The sequence below is a fragment of the Somniosus microcephalus genome, chromosome 24 (assembly GCF_052327205.1).
Source record: "Somniosus microcephalus isolate GS21.2 chromosome 24, FLI_Smic_1.0, whole genome shotgun sequence".
NCBI lineage: Eukaryota > Metazoa > Chordata > Chondrichthyes > Squaliformes > Somniosidae > Somniosus > Somniosus microcephalus.
Window position 1 is genome coordinate 44,607,975 of NC_141010.1, and position 23,016 is coordinate 44,630,990.

Here is a 23,016-nt window from a genome sequence, read left to right on the forward strand (position 1 = left end):
TGTATTTACGTTGTTTTAGTTTCTGAATGCAAAAAACACTTTCTATTGATAGCACAGATTTCCTTTTGCTAGCTGACACTATTTTTTGGAGATCTGGATTGTTGATACCAGGCAGTGGGGCAATATTGCGACAGTTTTACCTGCATTTCTAGTTTTTGATTTATGTTGCAAGATTGCCTGATATTACGCTCCTGCTTAAAACTATTTACTACGTTAAACGCGTGATATAAAAGCAAGTTGCTGCTGTTGTAGGGCTCAACTCCCAAATCCAGCAGAAATGGAATGCAGACTGGTGCGGCAGTAATTTGGCAGGTTAAGATAAAACAGTGGAGATGAAATGGTTTCTTTACGACACCTGTCAAGAATGGGTTCATTCAATGTGTCCAAAGGGCACTAGACTAAACAGACAGCCAGGTGCCTCAGACAAAAGGGAGGCACTTTAATCAGATTGAAACTTTGACAACTTGGCAAGTCACTCCCCAACCACACAGACTTAAGGGAAGGGTCAAAGAGACCTCTTGCCTTTCTCTTTCTCTCTCTGAGAAACCAAGAAGGAAGAATGAACATAAGCAGTCTGTTAATAAAAAGAACATGATCCAGATAGCGTGGAATCAGCTAACTTGAAAGTGGGATTTCACCCAGGGTGTCTATAAAGTTTATATTAAAGATAAATGTTGGCCAGGACACCAGGAGAACTCTGCTGCTCTTCCTCAAAAATAGTGCCACAGGGTCTTTTACTTCCACCTTGAGCAGGTAGACAAGGCCTCAGTTTAACATCTCAACTGAAAGACAGCATCGCCGACACCGGACGGACCACCCGGCATCGACCTCGGCACCGGCTACGGACACGGCAACGGCACACCCAGCCCAGTCGACCCTGCCCAGTCCTTCTCACCAACATCTGGGGACATGTGCCAAAATTGGGAGAGTTGTCCCACAGACTAGTCAAGCAACAGCCTGACATAGTCATACTCACAGAATCATACTCACAGAATCATACCTTTCAGCTGATGTCCCTAACTCCTCCAGCATCATCCCTGGGTTTGTCCTGTCCCACCGGCAGGACAGACACACCAGGGGTGGTGGCACGGTGGTATATAGTCGGGAAGGAGTGGCTCTGGGAGTCCTTAACATTGATTCTGGACCCCATGAAGTCTCATGGCTTCAGGTCAAGCATGGGCAAGGAAACCTCCTGCTGATTACCACCTACCGCCCTCCCTCAGCTGATGAATCAGTACTCCTCCATGTTGAACACCACTTGGAAGAAGCACTGAGGGTAGCAAGGGCACAGAATGTACTCTGGGTGGGGGACTTCAATGTCCATCACCAAGAGTGGCTCGGTAGCACCACTACTGACTGAGCTGGCAGAGTCCTGAAGGACATAACTGCCAGTCTGGGCCTGCGACAGGTGGCGAGGGAACCAACAGGGGAAAAACCTACTACACCACGTCCTCATCAATTTACCTGTTGCAGATGCATCTGTCCATGATAGCATTGGTAGCAGTGACCACCGTACAGTTATTGTGGAGACGAAGTCCCGTCTTCACACTGAGGACACCCTCCATCGTGTTGTGTGGCACTACCACCGTGCTAAATGGGATAGATTCAGAACAGATCTAGCAGCTCAAAACTGGGCATGCATGAGGCACTGTGGGCCATCAGCAGCAGCAGAATTGTATTCCACCACAATCTGTAACCTCGTGGCCCGGCATATCCCTCACTCTACCATTACCATCAAGCAAGGTGACCAACCCTGGTTCAATAAGGAGTGTAGAAGAGCATGCCAGGAGCAGCACCAGGCGTACCTAAAAATGAGGTGCCAACCTGGGGAAGCTGCAGCACAGGACTACATGCATGCTAAAAAGCAGAAGCAGCATGCTATAAACAAGGCTAAGCGATCCCACAATCAACGGATCAGATCAAAGCTCTGCAGTCCTGCCACATCCAGTTGTGAATGGTGGTGGACAATTAAACAACTAACGGGAGGAGGGGGCTCCATGAATATCCCCATCTTCAATGATGGCAGAGCCCAGCACTTGAGTGTAAAAGACAAGGCTGAAGCGTTTGCAACCATTTTCAGCCAGAAGTGCAGAGTGGATGATCCATATCGGCCTACTCCCAAGGTCCCCACCATAACAGAAGCCCGTCTTCAGCCAATTTGATTCACTCCACGTGATATCAAGAAACGGCTGAGTGCACTGGATACAGCAAAGGCTATGGACACGACAACATCCCGGCTATCGTGCTGAAGACTTGTGTTCCAGAACTAGCCACACCTCTAGCCAAGCTGTTCCAGTACAGCTACAACATTAGCATCTATCCGACAATGTGGAAAACTGCCCAGGTATGTCCTGTCCACAAAAAGTAGGACAAATCCAACCCGGCCAATTACCGCCCCATCAGCCTACTCTCAATCATCAGCAACGTGATGGAAGGTGTCATCGAAAGTGCTATCAAGCGGCACTTACTCACCAATAACCTGCTCACAGATGCCCAGTTTGCATTCCACCAAGACCACTCAGCTCCCGACCTCATTACAGCCTTGGTCCAAACATGGACAAAGGAGCTGAATTCCAGAGGTGAGGGGGAAAGTGACTGCCCTTGACATCAAGGAGCATTTGACCGAGTGTGGCATCAAGGAGCCCCAGTAAAATTGAACTCGATGGGAATCAGGGGGTAAACGCTCCACTGGCTGGAGTCATACCTAGCACAGGAAGATAGTTGTGGTTGTTGAAGGTCAATTATCTCAGCCCCAGGACATCGCTGCAGGAGTTCCTCAGGGCAGTATCCTAGGCCCAACCATCTTCAGCTGCTTCATCAATGACCTTCCCTCCAACAGAAGGTCAGAAATGGGGATGTTCGCTGATGACTGCAGTGTTCAGTGCCATTCACAACTCCTCAGATAATGAAGCAGTCCATGCCCGCATGCAACAAGACCTGGACGACGTTCAGGCTTGGGCTGGTAAGTGGCAGATAACATTTGTGCCACAGAAGTGCCAGGCAATGACTATCTCCAACAAGCGAGCGTCTAACCACCTCTCCATGACATTCAATGGTTTTACCATCGCCGAATCCCCCACCATCAACATCCTGGGGGTCACCATTGACCAGAAACTTAACTGGACCAGCCATATAAATACTGTGACAACAAGAACAGGTCAGAGTGTCTCACCTCCTGACTCCCCAAAGCCTTTCCACCATCTACAAGGCACAAGTAAGGAGTGTGATGGAATACTCTCCACTTGCCTGGATGAGTGCAGCTCCAACAACACTCAAGAAGCTCAACACCATCCAGGACAAAGCAGCCCGCTTGATTGGCACCCCATCCACCACCTTAAACATTCACTCCCTCCACCACCAGCGTACCGTGGCTGCAGTGTTTACCATCTGCAAGATGCACTGCAGAAACTTGCCAAGGCTTCTTCAGCAGCACCTCCCAAACCCGCGACCTCTTCCACCTAGAAGGACAAGGGCAGCAGGTGCATGGGAACACCGCCACCTCCAAGTTTCCCTCCAAGTCACACACCATCCTGAGTTAGAAGTATATCGCTGTTCCTTCATCGTCACTGGGTCAAAATCCTGGAACTCCCTCCCTAACATCACTGTGAGAGTACCTTCACTACACGGACTGCAGCGGTTCAAGAAGGTGGCTCACCATCACCTTCTCAAGGGCAATTAGGGATGGGCAATAAATGCTGGCCTTGCCAGCGACGCCCACATCCCATAAACAAATTAAAAAATCAGCAAGGTAAACCATTCCAGTTATAAATCACATGCCCATCAGTGGTAAGCAGTCGTACTTGACAGGCATTTTACTACAGCAACAAAGAACACACAAGGTGAAAAATAACTCTACACCGATACACCTAAAAAGGATTTCCTTTCATCTTAAATTCAGACAAATCTGATGAATGAAGTGAAACTTAAAAGATGTTTACTGAAATACATCCCCCCTCCCCATTTAGTTCAACAAGTTCAAGGGGTTAACGATAGGAAAAATCCAGAAATTTTCAACATGCTTGTATCTTGTTCACTTACTACAAGCTCATTATAAGCCAGTAAAGGTGAAATATAGTTTGGATGAGAAATATAGAAAAAAAAATGAAGGGAAAATTATGAAAATCGAAAAACAAAATGCTAGAAATATACAACAGGTCAGTCAGCATCTGAAAGGGAAAGACAAATGAACATTTTGGGTATAGACGAAGAGTATGTTATACCTGAAAATACAAGGAGGACAGAAAAATGCCAGATACCCCATTCAGCCATGTTGCAGCTCGACCCCATAGTCCCCACCAGCCAGAGAGAAGGGTCTACACTCAGAACTTTAAAGCTTTCTTTTCCCTTTTCAGATGTTGAGAGACTTGGTTCCAGCATCTCTGTTTCTATTATATATTAGGAAGTGAGTTACACGACTGTAATTCAAATAAGTGACTATGACATTGAACATCTATCAACTTAGAAAGTTGCCCACGTAAAGACTGTATGACAACGTCTGACCTTGCTCAATGGAGTGGGCCTTTGGCATAGTGGTGGCATCCCCGCCGCTGGGCCAGAAGGTGTAGGGTTTCAAACCCCGCTCCAGACAGTCTCGGCAAGCGGAGTCGGAGCTCCGGCTCTAAATTCTGGGTTGACATCCAGCGGGATACTTGCGTCCGTGGGTGGGTGTGGGTGTGGGTGTGGGTGTGGGTGGCCCCCCCCCCCCCCTCGTATAGGTTGTGGGAGCCCGTAAAACCCTCCCGCCATAGGACTAACCACCCTAATGGCTGGTACGTAGATGGTTACGGTCACAGAAGGAGCGTGAACGTGGCCAGAAATCCTTCCACCACTTCATACAGTTCCCCAAAGGGAACAGTGTGAAGACACGTACGACGACGACCTTGCTCAACTATCCAGATCAGATATGCTTCTCATGGCCTGTCATTTTAAAACAAATATAAAAGGTGAGGATAGAACCAATCCTTGATGATCACACTGAGTCAATCATGTTAGGCTTGTGGAGCTGCTGGTGTGTTCTTGGTCACTCTGGTCTGATCAGGTGGGTATAGTGTTCCTTGTAGAAAGAAAGAATGAGGTATAGTCCAAACTATGCTTGTCAAACATCTAGTCCCTGCTGGTCTTGTAGTGAGAGCATACATCCAATTCCTGCTGATCTGCTGGAAGTGGGGGATGAGAGTATGCCTCAAATCCCAGTTGCTGTAATATAATCCCTGCGAGTCAGATAGGGGAATGAATCCATTCCCTGACAGTCTATTTCCAATAGTGGGTATGTTTTTAGTTTCTGTTGGTTTAATTATGGCGTTTCTCATCTAATCCCTGGTGAGAAATATCCATTTGATCCCTGCTGGTGCAGTGAAAGCAGGAAAGGCTACTCCAAACCATGCTCGTCTCACTGGGATGGTATTGTTCACAGTTACAGTCAAACTAATGGAGGCTCTATCATAACGGCACAGAAGGAGGCCATTCGGCCCATCGAGTCCGTGCCGGCTCTCTGTAGAGCAATCCAGTCAGTCCCATTCCCCCGCTCTATCCCCGTAGCCCAACAAGTTTATTACCCTCAAGTGCCTATCCAGTCTCCCCTTGAAAACATTGAATGTCTCCACTTCCACCGGCAGCGAGTTCCAGGTCCTCACCACTCGCTGCGTAAAAAAGTTTTTCCTCACATCCCCCCCTGTATCTTTTTAACTCTCTTTAATCTAGCTTGTAACATTCACCAGAGTAGGTGAATTAAAAACTGGATTCTCAAAGTCCAATAACTGAAAACCCAATTATTTACAGTAAGATACTATTTGTCCTAATCAATTAAACACAAACTATCCACTATCTCCACAGCAACTAAATTTATAGTGAACAGAAGTGAGCCCAACAATTAGAGTCTGTTCTTTACTTGCTATTAATGTGTTCTGCAAATTGTATATAAATTATATATCCAATGTAACTATCTTTTATACATCTATCAAAACTCAAAGCTAATTTTGTTTCTTTTTGTGTAAGGATTAACATCAATTTTCCATGTATTTTAAATTGCAATGACTGTTCATCAGTCTCTGATGTTTTTCAATTCCCCTTTGATAATAACCAGTTTGACTCTGAAATTGTATCTTTGGTTTCTTATTGACTCAAGTTTACAATTGCAACATCGCTGTAACATTTATACGATAGCAAAATACTGCAGATGTTGGAAATCCGAAATAACAACAGAAAATGCTGGAAAAACTCAGCAAGTCAGGCAACATCCGTGGAGAGAAATTTGAGTTGACGTTTCGGGTTTTACCCTTCTTCAAAACTGGAGAGAAAAGGAACTAGATCGAAGGCAGGGCTGCGATCGGACAAAAGATCCATTCCCACTCGGACCTCACCGTCCTTGGCCTCTTGTACTGTTCCACGGAAGCTCAACGTAAACTCGAGGAACAGCACCTCATCTTCCGATTAGGCAGTCTGCAGCCTTCCGGTCTCAATATCGAGTTCAACAATTTCAGATCATAACCTCGGCCCCTATTTCATTTTCACTTATATTTTTCCACTCCTTTCCTTTCCCCCCCCCCCTTTCCTTTTGTTTCTCTCTCACACCTGGCAGCTATCTTTTGCCCTGCCAGTACACTTTACACCTAATCACAGCCTATTACCATCTCGTCTAGCTTCTAATCTCTTTTACTTCTTTTGGTTCTTTTATTCTTTTGTCCGATCGCAGCCCTGCCTTCGATCTAGTTCCTTTTCTCTCCAGTTTTGAAGAAGGGTCAAACCCGAAACGTCAACTCAAATTTCTCTCCACGGATGTTGCCTGACTTGCTGAGTTTTTCCAGCATTTTCTGCTGTAACATTTAATCTGATTGGTTAGGCGCTACATTGAACTGTTGCAAAAACCACACTGTCTGCACTTGTTTTAATAACTGTATAAAAATGGCTTGCTCAAAACACCTTTTTTTTTTTAAAACTGTTTGTGGCAAACACCACAGTTTTAAACCAGGGTCAAAGTGTTAGCAGATTCAGGAACTCTGCAGAGTTGGCCATTCAGTTGCAACAGCTCATCTTTAACGGCTTCCCTTTATTTGTGTGTTGGTTTCCTGCTGCTTTGATGTTCCCCTGTACGACGCACCATTTCAAGAACAAGATGGTGAACAAGCGGCCTGCTCCCAGGCCTCCACTTCTCTTTAACTGGCTGTGAAGTGGTGTGCAGGACTGGTCTGTGGTAATTTCTGTAAAACTTCCCTCACTCCATATTTGGGAGAGGGAGGGAGGAAGTACTTAAACTCTGGTCTGATCTGTCCCTCTGATGACACGGCCAAGATGAGAGATCGCAAGCTTGTCATATGGGAAATTGAGAACACAAAATGCACACCAAAACAACAAATGTGTGCTATCGATGAGTGCTGACTCATTCTTGAAAAATTCCAAATAAAAAAAAAACCAAAAAAAGCTCCCGGGGTGGGGAGTGTTCTCAGCATCTACAGATGCACTTTGATGTTTTTAGAATACAGAGTCCTTAAATGATCCAAATCATGGAATAAATTTTAAAACTTCTGCCAGGGGTATGCACCATGTTTAAATCCACCCAGAATGAATTCATTGGGGGAAAAATTGAGCCGCGCCCCCTTTGGGGTGTTAACTTCGCTGGGTTTTAGCGCCCTGAAAAAATTAGCGCCCCCGCGGCAGAATTTCATCAGTAGCACCCCAAGAGGGAAGCAGAGCGCTACTGGAATTGCCCCGCCTCCCTCTCGGGGTGCTGCGAGGGAATATCACGGCGCTACGTGCTGCAGTGCCACGAGCTGTGGCAAGTCGCGCCGCGGTACTGCAGGCCTTACTCCCCTTCTTAAAGGGGAGGGACCTAGCGCAGTGTGACCCGGGGCCCAGCTGGGCCACCAGGGATCGACATGCCAGCAAAAGAGCCCGGCACTCAAGAGAAGTGCCGGGCTCACGAAGCGCAGCCGGCACTCCGCGGGGAAGGGGGGGGGCTGCTGAGGAGGCCGGAGACAGCAACGGGAGCAGGTGCTGACAGGCGGCCAGCAACAAAAATGGCCACCTGGCACCTCGCCTTTAACTAGTGCCGCCCCGGCCGCAGGTAGGCCCCCCTGACCCTGTTGGACATAGCGTCCAGTGGTAAGTCAGGGTCGATACCGAAGATCGCGGCCGGGGCGCTGCGCACGGCAATGACGTCATCGCCAGCGGCGCAGCACCGCGGGGTGCTAATGGTTACCGCCGCTAACCTCCCGCTAACGGGAGGCGTAAAGCAACTGAATTTTTCCCTTATTGCCTCCTTCCTGTCCTGGCTGTCTGGCCCTTCCTGAAATCAGTTTGGGCACTCCCCATGGAACATGGAATGAGGCGCGATTATTCAGTGCCTTAAGTCCATTCTATCTGTAGACCTTGTGCAATCTTACAATCATAGAAGGATACAGCACAGAAAGAGGCAGTGCAGCCCACCGTACCTGTGCCCGCTCTTTGGTAGAGCTATCCAACTAGTCCTACTCACCCCCCCCCACACTTTCCCCATAGCTCTGAAAGAAATTTCCTATTCAAGTATTTATCCAATTGCCTTTTGAAAGTTATTATTGAATCCGTTTCCGCCACCCTTTCAGGCAGTGCATTCCAGATCACTACAACTTGCTGTGTAAAAAAATGTTTCCTCATGTCGCCTCTGGTTCTTTTGCAAATCACCTTAAATCTGTGTCCTCCGGTTATCGACGCGCCTGCCACTGGAAAGTTTCTCGTTATTTACTCTTATCAAAACCCTTCATGATTTTGAACAGCTCTATCAAATCTCCTCTTAATCTTCTCTGCTCTAAGGAGAACAACCCCAGCTTCTCCAGTCTCTGCACATGAAGTCCCTCATCCCTGGTACCGTTCTGGTAAATCTCCTCTGAACCCTCTCCAAGGCCTTGGCATCCTTCCTCAAGTGTGGTGCCCAGAATTGAACACAATACCCCAGCTGAGGCCTAACCAATGTTTTCTAAAGATTTGGCGAAACTTCCTTGTTTTTGCACTCTATGCTTCTATGAATACAGCCCAGGATTCCATATGCTGTTTAACAGCCTTCTCAACTTGTTCTGCCACCTTCAAAGATTTGTGTACATATACCCCCCAGATTGCCCTGTTCCTGCAGTTCCTTTAAAACCTATCCTCATTCTTCTTACCAAAATATATCACTTCAGGCTTCTCTGTGTTAAATTTCACCTGCCATATTTCTGCCTATTTCACCAAACTGTCTATGTCCTCCTGAAGTCTGTTACTATCCTCATTATGTACTACATTTCCTAGTTTTGTATCATCTGCAAATATCTGAAATTATCCCCTGTATATCCAATTCCAGGTCATTAATATATATCAAAAAGAGCAGTGGTCCTAATACCGACCCCTGGGGGAGACCACTGCATACTTCTCTCCAGTCTGAAAAACAACTGTTCACTACTACTCTCTGCTGTCTGTCCCTTAGCCAATTTTGCATCCACACTGCCACTGGTCTATTATCTGGTACTTTGTTAAATGCCTTTTGAAAGTTTATATACACAACATCAACTGCACTGCCCTAATCAACCCTCTCCGTTACTTCATCAAAAAACTTGATCAAGTTAGTCAAACATGATGTGCCTTTAACAAATCGATGCTGATTTCCATTTATTAGCCCATAGTTTTCATTTATTAGCCCATAGTTTACCAAATGCCAATTCATTTTCTCCAAGATTATTGTCTCTAAATGTTTCCCCACCACCGACATTAGCTGTAGTTGGTAAGGGTATCCATGGGTGTGGAACAAAGGTGAGTAAATGAAGTTGAGGTGCAGATCAGCCATGATCAAATTGAACAACAGAACAGGCTCAAGGGGCTGAATGGCCTGTAGTTGCCGGGTTTATCCCTCACCCCTTTTTAAACAGGGGTGCAACATTTGCAATCTGCACTTGGGTGAGTTACTACAGATCTATCAGCACCTGTGGAACTGTACCTGCAGCAGGAGTCACTACCTTCCGAAGAGGAGGGGAGAAGATTGGGGAGGGAAGAAGACTATATGCCCTTCCTGAATAACACACTTGAGGTTTGAAATATGTCATAATTTTTTCCACAAGTTATCTTTACTCACAAGGAGGCAGGGTTAGGGACATAGGAACAGGAGTCGGCCATTCAGCCCCTTGAGCCTGTTCAGTTGTTCAATTTAATCATGGCTGATCGGTACCTCAATTCCATATCCCTGGATATCCTTACCAACAAAAATCTATCGATCTCAGTCTTGAAGTTGAAGTTCAAAGCTCATCATCTTAATAACAATAAAAAAGCTAATGATTCTCTTTCATTTTTCATTAGCAGGTCAAAGAACTATGCAAGAAGATAGAAACCTGCTTCTTTATAGCACCTTTTACAACCTCAGGACATCAAAAAGCAGCTCACATTTGAAGTGTAATCACTATTGTAATGAGGGGTTGTAATGTACACAGATAAAGTTTAAAGAAATATGACAAACTGACACATCATTATCCTTTTTGTTTTGGTTTGAAAATCCCAACTGGCTTCCAATTTCACCAAACCTTGGGCAGGAGGTTATAGCTCTCCACCTTTGCCCAGTTCAGAACCAGACTGGGCGGATGGGACACGGCTGAGATCATGGCTTTGAATTCTGGCATTCACTTGCTATCAAAGGAAATCCTTCAGAATCTTCAGTAATATAAATAAGTAACATATACAAGTCAATGGATAAAAAGGGCTCCTATTTTAAAAATCAGACTTCTGTCTTGTGTGGTTTTCATTTCAGAAATGTCTGGGTAATACTGTTCATTAACTGGACTGTCCAGCCCATAACTGAATGAATGAGACCCCGTCCTTCAAAGACGTTCTGCAACTCCTGTTGAAGTTTCCTAAATTAATTAACTTGCATTTGCCATTCTTCAGTGGTAGCACTCTCGCCTCTAAGTCAAAAGGCTGTGGGTTCAAGCCCCACTCCAGAGACTTGAGCACAGAATCCAGGCTGAGACCTCAGAGCAGCACTGAGGGAGTGCTGCACTGTTGGAAGTGGCGTCTTTCGAATGAGGATTGCAGCGGTTCAAGAAGGTCCACCTCCACCTTCTCAAGGGCAAATAGGGTTGGGCAATAAATGCCTGCCTTGCCAGCGATGCCCACATCCCACCATTTTTTTTAATGATGAAACTGGGCCCACTTTGAGGTATTAGACAAAGTAAATACTTGAATAGGAAATTTTTTAGCGCTATGGGGAAAGAGCAGGGAAATGGGACGAATTGGATCGCTCTTTCAAAGGGCTGGCACAGGCACAATGGGATGAATGGCCTCCTTCTGTGCTGTATCCTTCTATGATTCAGTTAAGAAAGGACTTTCCTCTTTTGTTGCAGGTTATTGTTGATCTCAGCTGAGCACCCTAAAGAGAAGACCTTTCTTAACAGAATTATAGAACGATACAGCACAGAAGGGGGCCATTCGGCCCATTGTGCCTGTGCCAGCTCTTTGAAAGAGCTATATAATTAGTCCCACTCCCCTTCTCGGTCCCCATAGCATTCCTATTCAAGTATTTATCCAATTCGCTTTTGAAAATTATTATTGAATCTGCTTTCACCACCCTTTCAGGCAGATCGCAACAACTCGCTGCATAACTTTTTTTCCTCATATCACCTCTGGTTCTTTTGCAAATTAGTTTAAATCTGTGTCCTCTGGTTACCAACCTTTCACCTTATTTACTCTATCAAAACCCTTCATAAATTTTGAACACCTCAATCAAATCTCCCCTTAACTGTCCCTGCTCTAAAGAGAACAACTCTAATTACTCTGGTCTCTCCACATAACTGAAGTCTTTTACCCCTGGTACCATTCTAGTAAATCTCCTCTGCACCTCTCTGAGGCCTCGACATTCTTCCTAAAGAGTGGTTCCTAGAATTGATCACAATACTCCAGCTGGGGCCTAATGTTTTATAAAGGTTTAGCATAACTTCCTTGCTCTTGTGCTCTCTGCCTCTATTTATAAAGCCAAGGATCCCATCTGCCTTTTTAACGGCCTTCTCAACTAGTCCGGCCGATTTCAAAGTCTTGTGTACATACACCCCCAGGTCTGTCTGTTCCTGCACCCCCTTTAAAATTGTACCATTTAGTTTATATTGCCTCTCCTCATTCCTCCCACCAAAATGCATCACTTCACACTTCTCTGCATTAAATTGCATCTGCCATGGGTCTGCCCGTTTCACCAGTCTGTCTATGTCCTCCTAAACTGCATTTGCCATGGGTCTGCCCATTTCACCAGTCTGTCTATGTCCTCCTAAACTGCATCTGCCATGGGTCTGCCCATTTCACCAGTCTGTCTATGTCCTCCTGCAGTCTGTTACTATCCTCTCACTATTGACTACATTTCCGAGTTTTGTGCCATCTGCAAACTTTGCTATTATGCTCTGTATACCCAATTCCAGGTCATTGATATATATCAACAGGTTGGAGTAGGTTAAAGAATCTGCCATACTCTTGGGCAGTACTCAGCAACTCTGAAGTCAGCTTTTAACACCCATGAAGTAAACACATTTCACAAAGTGTGTGTAGAATCCAAAAAGAAAGATTTGGAAAGAGAAAAACCAGGAAATGCTGGCATTTTGAAGTAAAACCAGAAAATGGTGGAAATGCAAAGCTGGTTGATCAATTCCCAAGAAAGACAGATTACCAACTCCAAGTATGGTCATATGATCAGAACAGATAAGCTTTTCTGTTCGCCTTTTAACTTTTTTAATTTAAAAAAATGAAAAACGACACTTTGTTGCTAGAATTAGATTAGCAGATATCTGTTTTACAATAACTTTTTTTCTTTTTCAGATACAGTACATTTCCAGCGTTTACTGGTTTCAATCCAGAAAAGAATTTATTGGAATTAAAAACGAAAAAACTTTTCTGCAACATTTGTAAAAACAATTACCTGCACAAAACTAATGAAAATTACAAACTTCGATCAATTTGAACCATAAAAAAATACTGCAACCCCAAATATTCACAAAATAGACATGCCCCCCAGTTATATATCTATGGGTTAAATTTACAATGCATACACAGTACAGACAGATAATATGCAGTACGCATTCACAAAATACATATATATTATATATATATATATATAAAAATAGCCTGCTCCTTTTAATTTAAAGTTACTGAATTCTAATTATTTGAAAATGCTAATTGTTAGTGTTGAATTCCCACTTTGCTATGCTATTTTAGTTCAAAAACGTTTTAAGCACAAAAATGAGCTATGAATGATCAGTAGTTGAATGTAAATACGTACATTCATCATATTATAATATACAAACAGGTACAAAATTGATCAAAGTTTCCTTAACTTAACTTTTATTGTGTAGATAACTGTATACCGGCATAATGATATACTCTCTGACATCTCAGTTAGTACATGCACTACATAGAGATCCATATACTACAGAACACACACACAGCTTCTAACCTGCGCTGGTACATTCGGTATCCTGTCTCTGAATTCCAGTCCCAAGCTTTGCTGGCGACACAGCCTTGCTTGCACTCCCCCGCCTGTTGTCCGGTTGCTGTGAGGCTTTCTGCAGTCTGATGTGAAGGGTAGAAACGTAACTCATTCTTTTTTTCCCGCTCTCACAGGTTGACCATTGCTTTTTATTCAAACTCTTACTGGTTGTATTGCAAGCGTTGGCTTCTCAAAGCTCACTCCCCTCAGCCGGTCACACTTCCCCCTCTTTACAGGAAATGTGATGGCATTGTGTATATCTGCTTATATATATTTATATATAGAAAACACTGGAACTAGGCTGTTACCAACAAGGCTGGCCCCGGTCCAGGCACTGCGATCGAGGACAGGCAGAAATGCAATAGCAAAGCAAACAGTCCAAAATACAAACGCCAAGCTGATGAAATAGTTTCAATTCACAACACGGAGCCCTCTCAATGTTTAATCCCTGCGTGACCTACAAAAAAAATCCCTTTCTAAGCAAAACGCTAGCGGTTTCATACTGTGGTCCCAATAAAAAGCAAGCGCCGTGCGTGTTGGAAGACGGAAAAAAAACGTCCTTATGTGTAATAACAAGATAGGGCCGTGTTAAGACAAGATTACTCTGGGCAGCTGACTTGCCCCATCTCTAACGAATCAGGTGCAAGGAATGCACGCAGTCCAATGTTCAGGTACGCTCCAAAGCATTCACTCTGAAAACAACACTTGATCCTCTTTTGGTAAAACCATAAATTTAGACAGATAAAAAACTGTAAATAAACCATTAAAACTGTAAATAAACCAATCAAACTGTAATAAACCAATAAAACTTCAAATAAACCTTAATAATCAAATTAAAATTTGGTTCTCCAGCCCAATTATGCACTCCAGTCCCCGCGGCGCCCACCGGTCACCATCAACTGTGATTGGGTGATAATGCACTTTGGTGCAACACAAGTTTGTGCTTTTTTGCCCCCCTCCCCTCTTAAGGCGCTGACCCTGACAATGGAAGAGGTTCCTCTTTTGGTAAAACCATAAATTTAGACAGATAAAAACTGTAAATAAACCATTAAAACTGTAAATAAACCAATAAAACTGTAATAAACCAATAAAACTTCAAATAAACCTTAATAATCAAATTAAAATTTGGTTCTCCAGCCCAATCATGCACTCCAGTCCCCGCGGCGCCCACCGGTCACGAAAGTGATCTAGCGCGCCGGCGGACACCGCGTGCTCCAGCTCTAGGGCCACCCGGGCGCGAACATGGCCACGGAAGAGAGGGAGGCAATCCGGCCGGACGACCCCCTCGACCGCCCGCTGCCTGGACCAATTAATGGCCTTCTTCGCCAGGCCCAGGAGCAGACCCACGAGGAGGTCCTCCGACCTGCCCGCTCCCCTCCGCACCGGGTGGCCGTAGATCAAGAGCGTGGGACTGAAGTGCAACCAAAACTTGAGGAGCAGCCCCTTCAAATAATGAAAGAGGGGCTGCAACCTCTCACACTCGATATAAATATGAAACACGGACTCCTCCAGACCGCAGAACAAACATGCGGTCTGGGAGTCCGTGAACCTACTTAAATACCTATTGCACGGGACTGCCCTGTGCAACACCCTCCAGGCCAAGTCCCCAATAGAACAAGGGAGGACTCCCGCATAGAGAGCCCCCCATTGGGGACCTCCGCCTCCGTCGGAAGGTAAAACGGCACGCCACGGCGTGTCCGGACGGCAGGCGAAGATGGCAAAGTGGAAGGTGTGCAGGAGCAGCCCGTACAGGAAACCCCTCCGTGCGGAATGAAAAGGCACGGAGGGTATTTCCTCGAGACGGCTCAAGTTGTGAGGCGCCGGCTCCCGAGGGGGGGGTCGGGGCTGGGCGCCGACAAGGAATTCCGTCCGAACGGGGGAAAGCTCAGACGGGATCGCCCCACACGCCTGAGCCGCCTCGATACACCTAGTGGTGCCGGGGCGTACTTTCGCCTTTATCGACTCGATGGCATCGGCCGCGAGCCGGACGTTTACCCAAGACATGCGCCTCGCCAACTCCTCCGGCGCCATCCAGCCCACTCCTCCGCCATCGAGCAGGTCCCCGACTCGAGTCACCTTGCCAGCCACAGCTCTGTGCTCCGCCAGCCACCCGAACCTGCGGACGTGGAGGTGCGGATTCCTGAACAGTGGCTCCCGAAGGACAGCCACCATTCCTGTCGGGGGAGAGCTGCGCCTGGAAGCGACCCGGTTCCAAACCCATAGCAGTTCCTGGTAGAAGACAGGCAGCCCCCGCAGGCTGGCACGCGTGCCACCCACTTCCACAAACAGGAGCTGCGTGTCATAATTGAGGCCACGCAGCTGGCGGAAAAAATACGTCGCCAGCGCGCACCATCTTGGAGGAATCTCAACGTACAGGTATCTCTGCAGCGTCTGAAGACGGAAAGTCGCAGCCTGGGTGCGAAGGCACACCAGCGCCTGACCGCCCTCCCTAAGCGGGAGACTCAGAACCGCGGCAGAGACCCAGTGCATCCTGTTGTTCCAGAAGAAGTCGACGAGCTTCTTCTGTATCTTGGCGACAAACGCAGGGGGAGGGATCAGAGTAACCAACCGGTACCACAACATGGCGGCCACCAGTTGGTTTATGACCAACGCCCGACCCCTGTAGGACAACACTCGGAGCAATCCCGTCCAGCGACCTAAGCGAGTGGCGACTTTGGCCTCCAACTCGTGCCAGTTCGCCGGCCAGGCGTCCTCGGCCGGGCTGAGGTAGACTCCCAAGTAGAGGAGGTGCGTAGTGCTCCAGGCGAAGGGCCTGAACTCCTCCGGCAGGGAGTCCACCTGCCACTGACCCACCAGGAGTCCAGAACATTTCCCCCAGTTGATCCTGGCGGAGGATGCGTCCGAGTAAATCTGCTGGCATTCCCGCATCCTCCGCAAGTCAACGGGATCCGTGACCATGAGGAGCACGTCATCGGCGTAAGCCGAGAGGACCACCTCCACGCCCGGCCCTTGCAGAGCCAGTCCCGTCAACCTCTTCCGCAAGAGGCGCAGGAAAGGCTCCACGCAAATGGCATATAACTGGCCGGACATGGGGCATCCCTGACGCACCCCCCTCCCGAAGCGAAGGGGCGCCGTCAAGGACCCGTTAACTTTAATCAGACACTCCGCGGCAGCGTACAGAAGTCGGATCCGGGCGACAAAATGCGTCCCGAACCCGAATGCGCGCAGAGTCCCGAAAAGATACTCGTGATCCACCCTGTCGAACGCCTTCTCCTGATCTAGGGAAAGGAAGGCGACCGACAGACCAGCCCTCTGGGAATGGTGGAGCAGGTCCCGGACCAGATGGATGTTATCATGAATAGACCGGCCCGGGACCGTGTAGGACTGGTCGGGGTGGATCATGTGGGCCAGCACGGCGCCAAGGCGAGCAGACATGGCCCTGGCAAAAATTTTATAATCCGTGCTGAGGAGGGAGACCGGGCGCCAGTTCTTAAGAAGCCGGAGATCGCCCTTCTTAGGCAGCAGGACAATCACTGCCCTGCGCCACGAGAGGGGCATCTCCCCGGTCGCCAAACTTTCCCCCAGGACCCGCGCGTAGTCGCCCCCCAGGACGTCCCAGAACGCCCTGTGGAACTCCACGGTCAGCCCGTCCAGCCCCGGGGACTTCCCCCTAGAGAGCTGGCGGAGGGCGCCGGTCAGCTCCTCCAGACACAGAGGAGCATCCAATTTTTCGGCGCCCTCCAGGCCGACCTTCGGCAGGTCCTCCCACAAAACTCTGCGCGCGTCCTCGCTGGACGGATCCGGAGAGAACAGAGCCCCGTAATAGGCGCGGGTCTCCGCGCGGATTCCCTCCGGATCCGAGACCGGAGATCCGTCGTCGGCCAGCAGCTCCAGGAGCTGCTTACGGACCCCCCGTCTTTTTTCCAGCGAGTAGAAGAAGGGGGAGCCGCGGTCCAGGTCCCGCAGGAACTGAATCCGCGACCTCACGAACGCGCCTCGGGACCCGACGAGCTGCAGGTCCTTCAGCGCGCCCTTCTTCTCTTCGTACACCAACCGCAGGGCCGGGTCCTCGACGACTTGACCGAGACGGGACTCCAGGTCGAGCACCTCCTTCTCCAACCGCCCGACCCTGGCTTCCCGCCTCTTGGTCGACCCCCTCGCATACTCCTGACAGAAGAGACGGACGTGAGCCTTGCCCACGTCCCACCATAGCCTCAAGGAGGGGAAGCCCCCCTGAAGAGGTTTGTGGGCCCCAGTATCTCACTGAAGTGTCTCCCCTGCCTTCCAGCCTATCACAGACCTTCCCTTTTGTTCTTTCCTCCCCTCCCCCTACATTTGCTTGATCCTGATCCATCTCCAGCTGTTCTCAGTTCTGACCAAGGGTCATCGACCTGAAACGTTAACTCTGTTTCTCTCTCCACAGATGCTGCCTGACCTGCTGAGTGTTTCCAGCATTTCCTGTTTTTATCTCACTGAAGTGACTGTTCTGTGTGTGTGAGCCTAAACTGTGAGAGTTGGCAGGATATTCGACCATGGGGTGTATTGTTCTTGTGCTGAACTGACTTTAAGCTTCATTGATAAATTGTAACGGGATGTCAACTTTACATTCCAACTGCTCCTACTACCCTGCAGACTGACCAACTTGTCCAGTGTGGATCCAACCAGCTGCCGAATTGTAACATTGCTGCAGCACTTAGGGATTTTAAGGGAATGTCGCTAGATTCCTGTGCTCAGAATGATATATCACTACATGGAGGACGGCGCCTTTTGTCCAGGCCAATTGACTGGTGTAAGGCAAGGCTGATGCCATCAGGATATTTACAAGGTGGGTGCCATTAATTTAAAAAAACAGACAACCCATCCAAAAGAATAAAGATACACGTGATTTTAAATGTGCATATCACAATTTCGAGGGCCAGCTAAATACAGTGCTGCATAGAAGTGTCAGTCTCGATTATGTGCTCAAGTTTAGGACTGATATCAGGATGCTCTTCTTCAGACAAAGAATAGTCATTGTGCGCAATAAACTTCTAGGAGAGTAGTGGAGGTGAAAAGCACGGAGTCCTTTAAGAAATAACTGGATGTTGAAACAGAGGGGGAGCTAAAATGGGACAGAATGGCCTTCCTCATTCATGGGTAGTTTGTGAAAGTCTAAGGGAAAGTAATTTCTGGTTAAAGTATTCCCTTGCCTCTGTCTGAAAAAAGATCTGTGACATAGGTTAGAGGGAGGAGGTCACTTGTATGCAGGAGCAGCTCCACTCATTCCATTGGAGGAATCCAACTCGGGGAAACGCACTACCAACTGTGTGCTACTGTTTCTCTACATTACAACAGTGACCACACCTCATTGCTTTGAGACGCCCTGAGGCCATGAAAGGTGCTATATGAATTTTTCATTGCCGCACACTCAGCCAACTGGGAGTTGCAGAACTGGTGCTTAGATCAGCCCAAGTGCTGGCCCATTAATGGAGCTGTCTCAAGCAGTGATTCCCCCTGTACAGCTGTCAGAAAAGTCGACACTTTGAAATATGTAGCTGGGCTCTAAAGAAGACTAACCGTGAAAAGCAAATACAAGTGAAAGTCTCACCCCATCCATCACAAAGATGTTCGAGGGGCCTCAGGTCACTTTCAGGATGGCACAGTTTGTGTAATGACATCATTGACCTTTGATCTCCACCCATGGGCTCCTGCCAATCACGGTTGAAAGGCACATGGATGGAGAGAGGTCAGTGGCATCGTTACACAAACTGTGAATTCCTGAAAATGACCTTTGCTTCAAAAATAGTGGTGGGGGGGGGGGTTAAGGGAACAACATTTTTCTAATGCTTGGCTTCTTCAGCACGGACACGCAATCATGCTCCGTGCAGGTTGGATAGCAACGATGTAAGGACAGTGAGGCGTAAAGAAAACCACAAACGTTGGAATTCTGAAATAAAAATTAACGACGCTGGAAATGCACAGCAGATAGATTAGTGCCTGGAAGGGAAAGTGTTATTGTTATTGAAAATATGTTTGCTGTGGCTCAGTGGGTAGCACGCTCGTCTCTGAGTCAGAAGGTTGTGGGTTCACAGACCCATTCCAGAGCATTAAGCACAAAATCTAGGTTAACACTCCAGTGTAGTACTGAGGGATTTTTGCACTGTTGGAGGTGCTGTCTTTTAGGTGAGACATTAAACCGAGGCCCTGTCTGCCTTCTCAGGTGGACATAAAAGATCCCTTAGCACTATTTCACAGAAGAGCAGGGGAGTTCTCCCCGGTGTCCTGGCCAATATTTATCTCTCAACAAACTTAATTTAAAACCAGATTACAGGAAACTTTCTGGTATCCAGCACCGACGGGACTGCGTTGGTGCTGTTAGATCAAAACTGCCGTAGAAACCAGCGCTAATGTTAAAACATATGGAGCTCGGAGCTCCGTATGAAGCAACAAACCCTGTTGCTTAGCAACAGCTTCAAAACAGTCGGCGCAGCTTGCAAGCGTCTAGCTGAAGCTGTTGCTTAGCTACAGAGACGCTTGCAGAGCCAGGACTGGAGAAAAGAAGCAACGAAAAGAAAAAAAATGATCTGAACCGACTCCTGAATTTTGCCGGTAAATAGAGCTTTCCGGACATTTAACCTCCGGATAAACGAAAGTTTCCTGTATCTGGTTATTATTGCATTGCTGTTTGTGGGACCTTACTGTGTGCAAATTGGCTGCCATGTTTCCTACATTAAACAGTAACTACACTTATAAAAGTATTTCATTGGCTGTAAAGCGCTTTGGGATGTCCTGAGGCCATGAAAAGCGCTATATAAATGCAAGTCTTGATTGTTTAATTGATCTTATCAGAAATCATTTCATGAATAAAGTGTCTATTGCTCTTATGTGTTACAGAAAAAAAAACAAGATTGTAGGTCACATGATTTTGTTTCCAAAATTGTCATGCACTCTTGTTTGCTAAAGGAAGACCAGCCATTAAGATCACATCAGCAATAATGCTCCTTTCACTCTTCCCAAGCGCTTCCATTGCTGGATAACCAGGTTAAATGGTGAACGGTTCCTCCATTCACCTGTGGTGTGCTCATAGCCCTGTAACAATGGGGCAATGAACAAGTTGCAAAGCCTGTTTCGCCGACCGGAAATATTGATCTCTTGATTGACAGGGTGCTTAATAAAAAGGATGAGCATTTGAGTTCCTAAGTAAAGGAGGTTAATGACAACCTGGCACCATACTCTGGGAGTGGCGATATGCTCCTGACCAGGCCAACCTATGGTCAGCCACTAAGTGGACCTGGAAGCAAGGTTGGAGTGGCAATTTTAGAATTACAGATAAGAGTAGATCATGCGTGAGATTTTCACTTGGGGTAGGGTGAGGGCATTCTGCCCCAGAAAATTAGATTTCCAACAATTTATTTTCAAGCCCCTTTTATGTATATTGTACATATATTTGATGTGTTTACTACTTCGTATGGCATAGTGGCATAGTGGCACGGTGGCATAGTGGTTAGCACTGTTGCCTCACAGCGCCAGAGACCCGGGTTCGAATCCGGCCTCGGGCGACTGTCTGTGTGGAGTTTGCACATTCTCCCCGTGTTTGCGTGGGTTTTCTCCGGGTGCTCCGGTTTCCTCCCACAGTCCAAAGATGTGCGGGTTAGGTTGATTGGCTATGATAAATTGACCCTTAGTGTTAGGGGGATTAAATACATGGGGTTACAGGGATAGGGTGGGATATGTGTTGGTGTAGGGGTTACGGGGATTGGGTGGGATATGTGTCGGTGCAGGCTCGATGGGCCGAAATGGCCTCTATCTGCACTGTGGGGTTTCTGTGATTTCTGTGAACCCTACTGAACCCGGACAGAAAACAATGATGGTGAATCATGTAAGTTGCAGTAAACTGTGGCAAAAGAATGTGATCCTTTCGAGTTGTACCACAATACCTTTTGCAGTCTCAAAGTGAATCGAGTGTCCCTCACCTATTCTTTGAAACAGGCACAATGAAACAAGTCCAGTTTGTTCTTTTAAACCTCTCCTAGATCTTTCTCTTTTTTTTACCCCTTTTAACGCAAACACTTGCATTAAAACAATGCCAATTGGAAAACCAAGCCCCTATTATTGTCCATATACTTTTCATTCCCAAATCAGACAGTACCACGCAGTATATGTTGGGAGCTTTGCGCTTCCGGGTTCAACACACTGAGGGAAAAAAAACACAAGGGGTTTCAAAAAATATATATAAAATAATATATATAATAAAGAAAGACTGCCAAAGGGGCTACAATATACAGCGCAAGACGCATTGATCTTGTGTCATTTGCTATATTCTGCTTTTAGAGCCAGAAGTTGGTGTACTTCTTTGGATCGAGTTGGTCCATGCACATGCCATATTTGGGAGAGGGAGTGCTTTTCTCAGGCCTAGAACAGTATAGTTGACAAGATTTTACCAGTCAGAAATCCTATCTTTTAAACTGCTTTGAAGGCCCAGTCTCAGGAGAATAAGGTAATTGAGCAGTTCTCCCATATTTCGTTTAAAAAATATATATTATTTGTTCTCAGGATTTGGGCAAAGCCATATATATTGCCCATCCCTAGCTGCCCAATGGTGTTGAAGGTATGTTAGAAGGCATTAAGCGTCAATCACCTAGTGTAGGACTGGAGTCATGTGTAGGCTAGTAGACCATATAGCGATATCAGATTGTATTCTGGTGTCAGTAAGTTATTAGATTTACTGAACTCAATTTCAGAACTGTCCGTGTATTTGAAAGTACGACCTCTAGGTCACTAGTCCAGTATCATAGCCACTAGATCATCACACTCAATGTGCAACTGCTCTTTCAGATTCAGATGTGCTGCACAAAATGTTTTGGACAGACATATCAGGGAGGTTACAAATCACTGGGCTTTCTGAGTTATTTGAACAATTTGGAAACTTTAATTAAGGATGAAATTACTAAATATCCAGAGGGAGAGTAAATAATTAGAAGCAGCCAACACGGATTTGAGAACGAAAGGTTTTTCTTGACAAACCTGATAGAGTTCTTTGAGGAGATGACAGATATGGTAGATGGGGGAAATGCAGTGGATGTGGTGTACATGGACTACCAGAAAGCCTTTGACAGGGTACCACACAGGAGACCATTGGAGAATATTAAGGGATATGGAATTAAGGGAAAGGCAGAAAATTGCATTCAAAACTGGAAATAAAGGGAGGAAACAAAGCATTGGGATTGAGGGCAGTTTCTCAGAGTGGTTGGAAGTGGGCAGTGGTGCCTCACAGGGTTCTGTTCTGTGGCCACTGCTGTTCACTGTGTACATCAATGGTTTTGATATAGAACTAGAGGCAGTGGTGACTAAATTTGCAGATGATACTTAAATAGGAGACATAGTAAATATGCAAGGGGATATTGATAAGATGGTGGAATGGGCAAAAAAGTGGCAGATTCAACATCAGTAAATATTAGGGGTGGCATTTTGGTAAAAAATCTAAAATAATAATTATACTTTGATTCGGAGGCAGGCTGGTTGATGTGGAAGAGCAGAGGAATTTGAGGGTTAAGGTTCACAAGAAATTAAAAGAAGCACCTTAAGTGGATGAGGCCGTAAAAAAGGTTAATGACATACTGGGT

The 23,016-nt window shown here is 46.6% G+C and overlaps 1 protein-coding gene across 1 annotated transcript in view; it reads right to left on the bottom strand.

Annotated features, from left to right (window-relative positions):
* Nucleotides 1-14,059, bottom strand: part of LOC147101459 (myosin light chain kinase, smooth muscle-like) — a 92,033-nt gene extending 77,974 nt beyond the window's left edge. Inside the window, exon 1 of the mRNA XM_085966595.1 lies at nt 13,421-14,059. Coding sequence (XP_085822721.1) covers nt 13,421-13,565 — 145 coding nt within the window. The 5' untranslated portion in view covers nt 13,566-14,059. The remainder of the gene's footprint in view (nt 1-13,420) is intronic.
* Nucleotides 14,060-23,016: the final 8,957 nt, after the last annotated feature.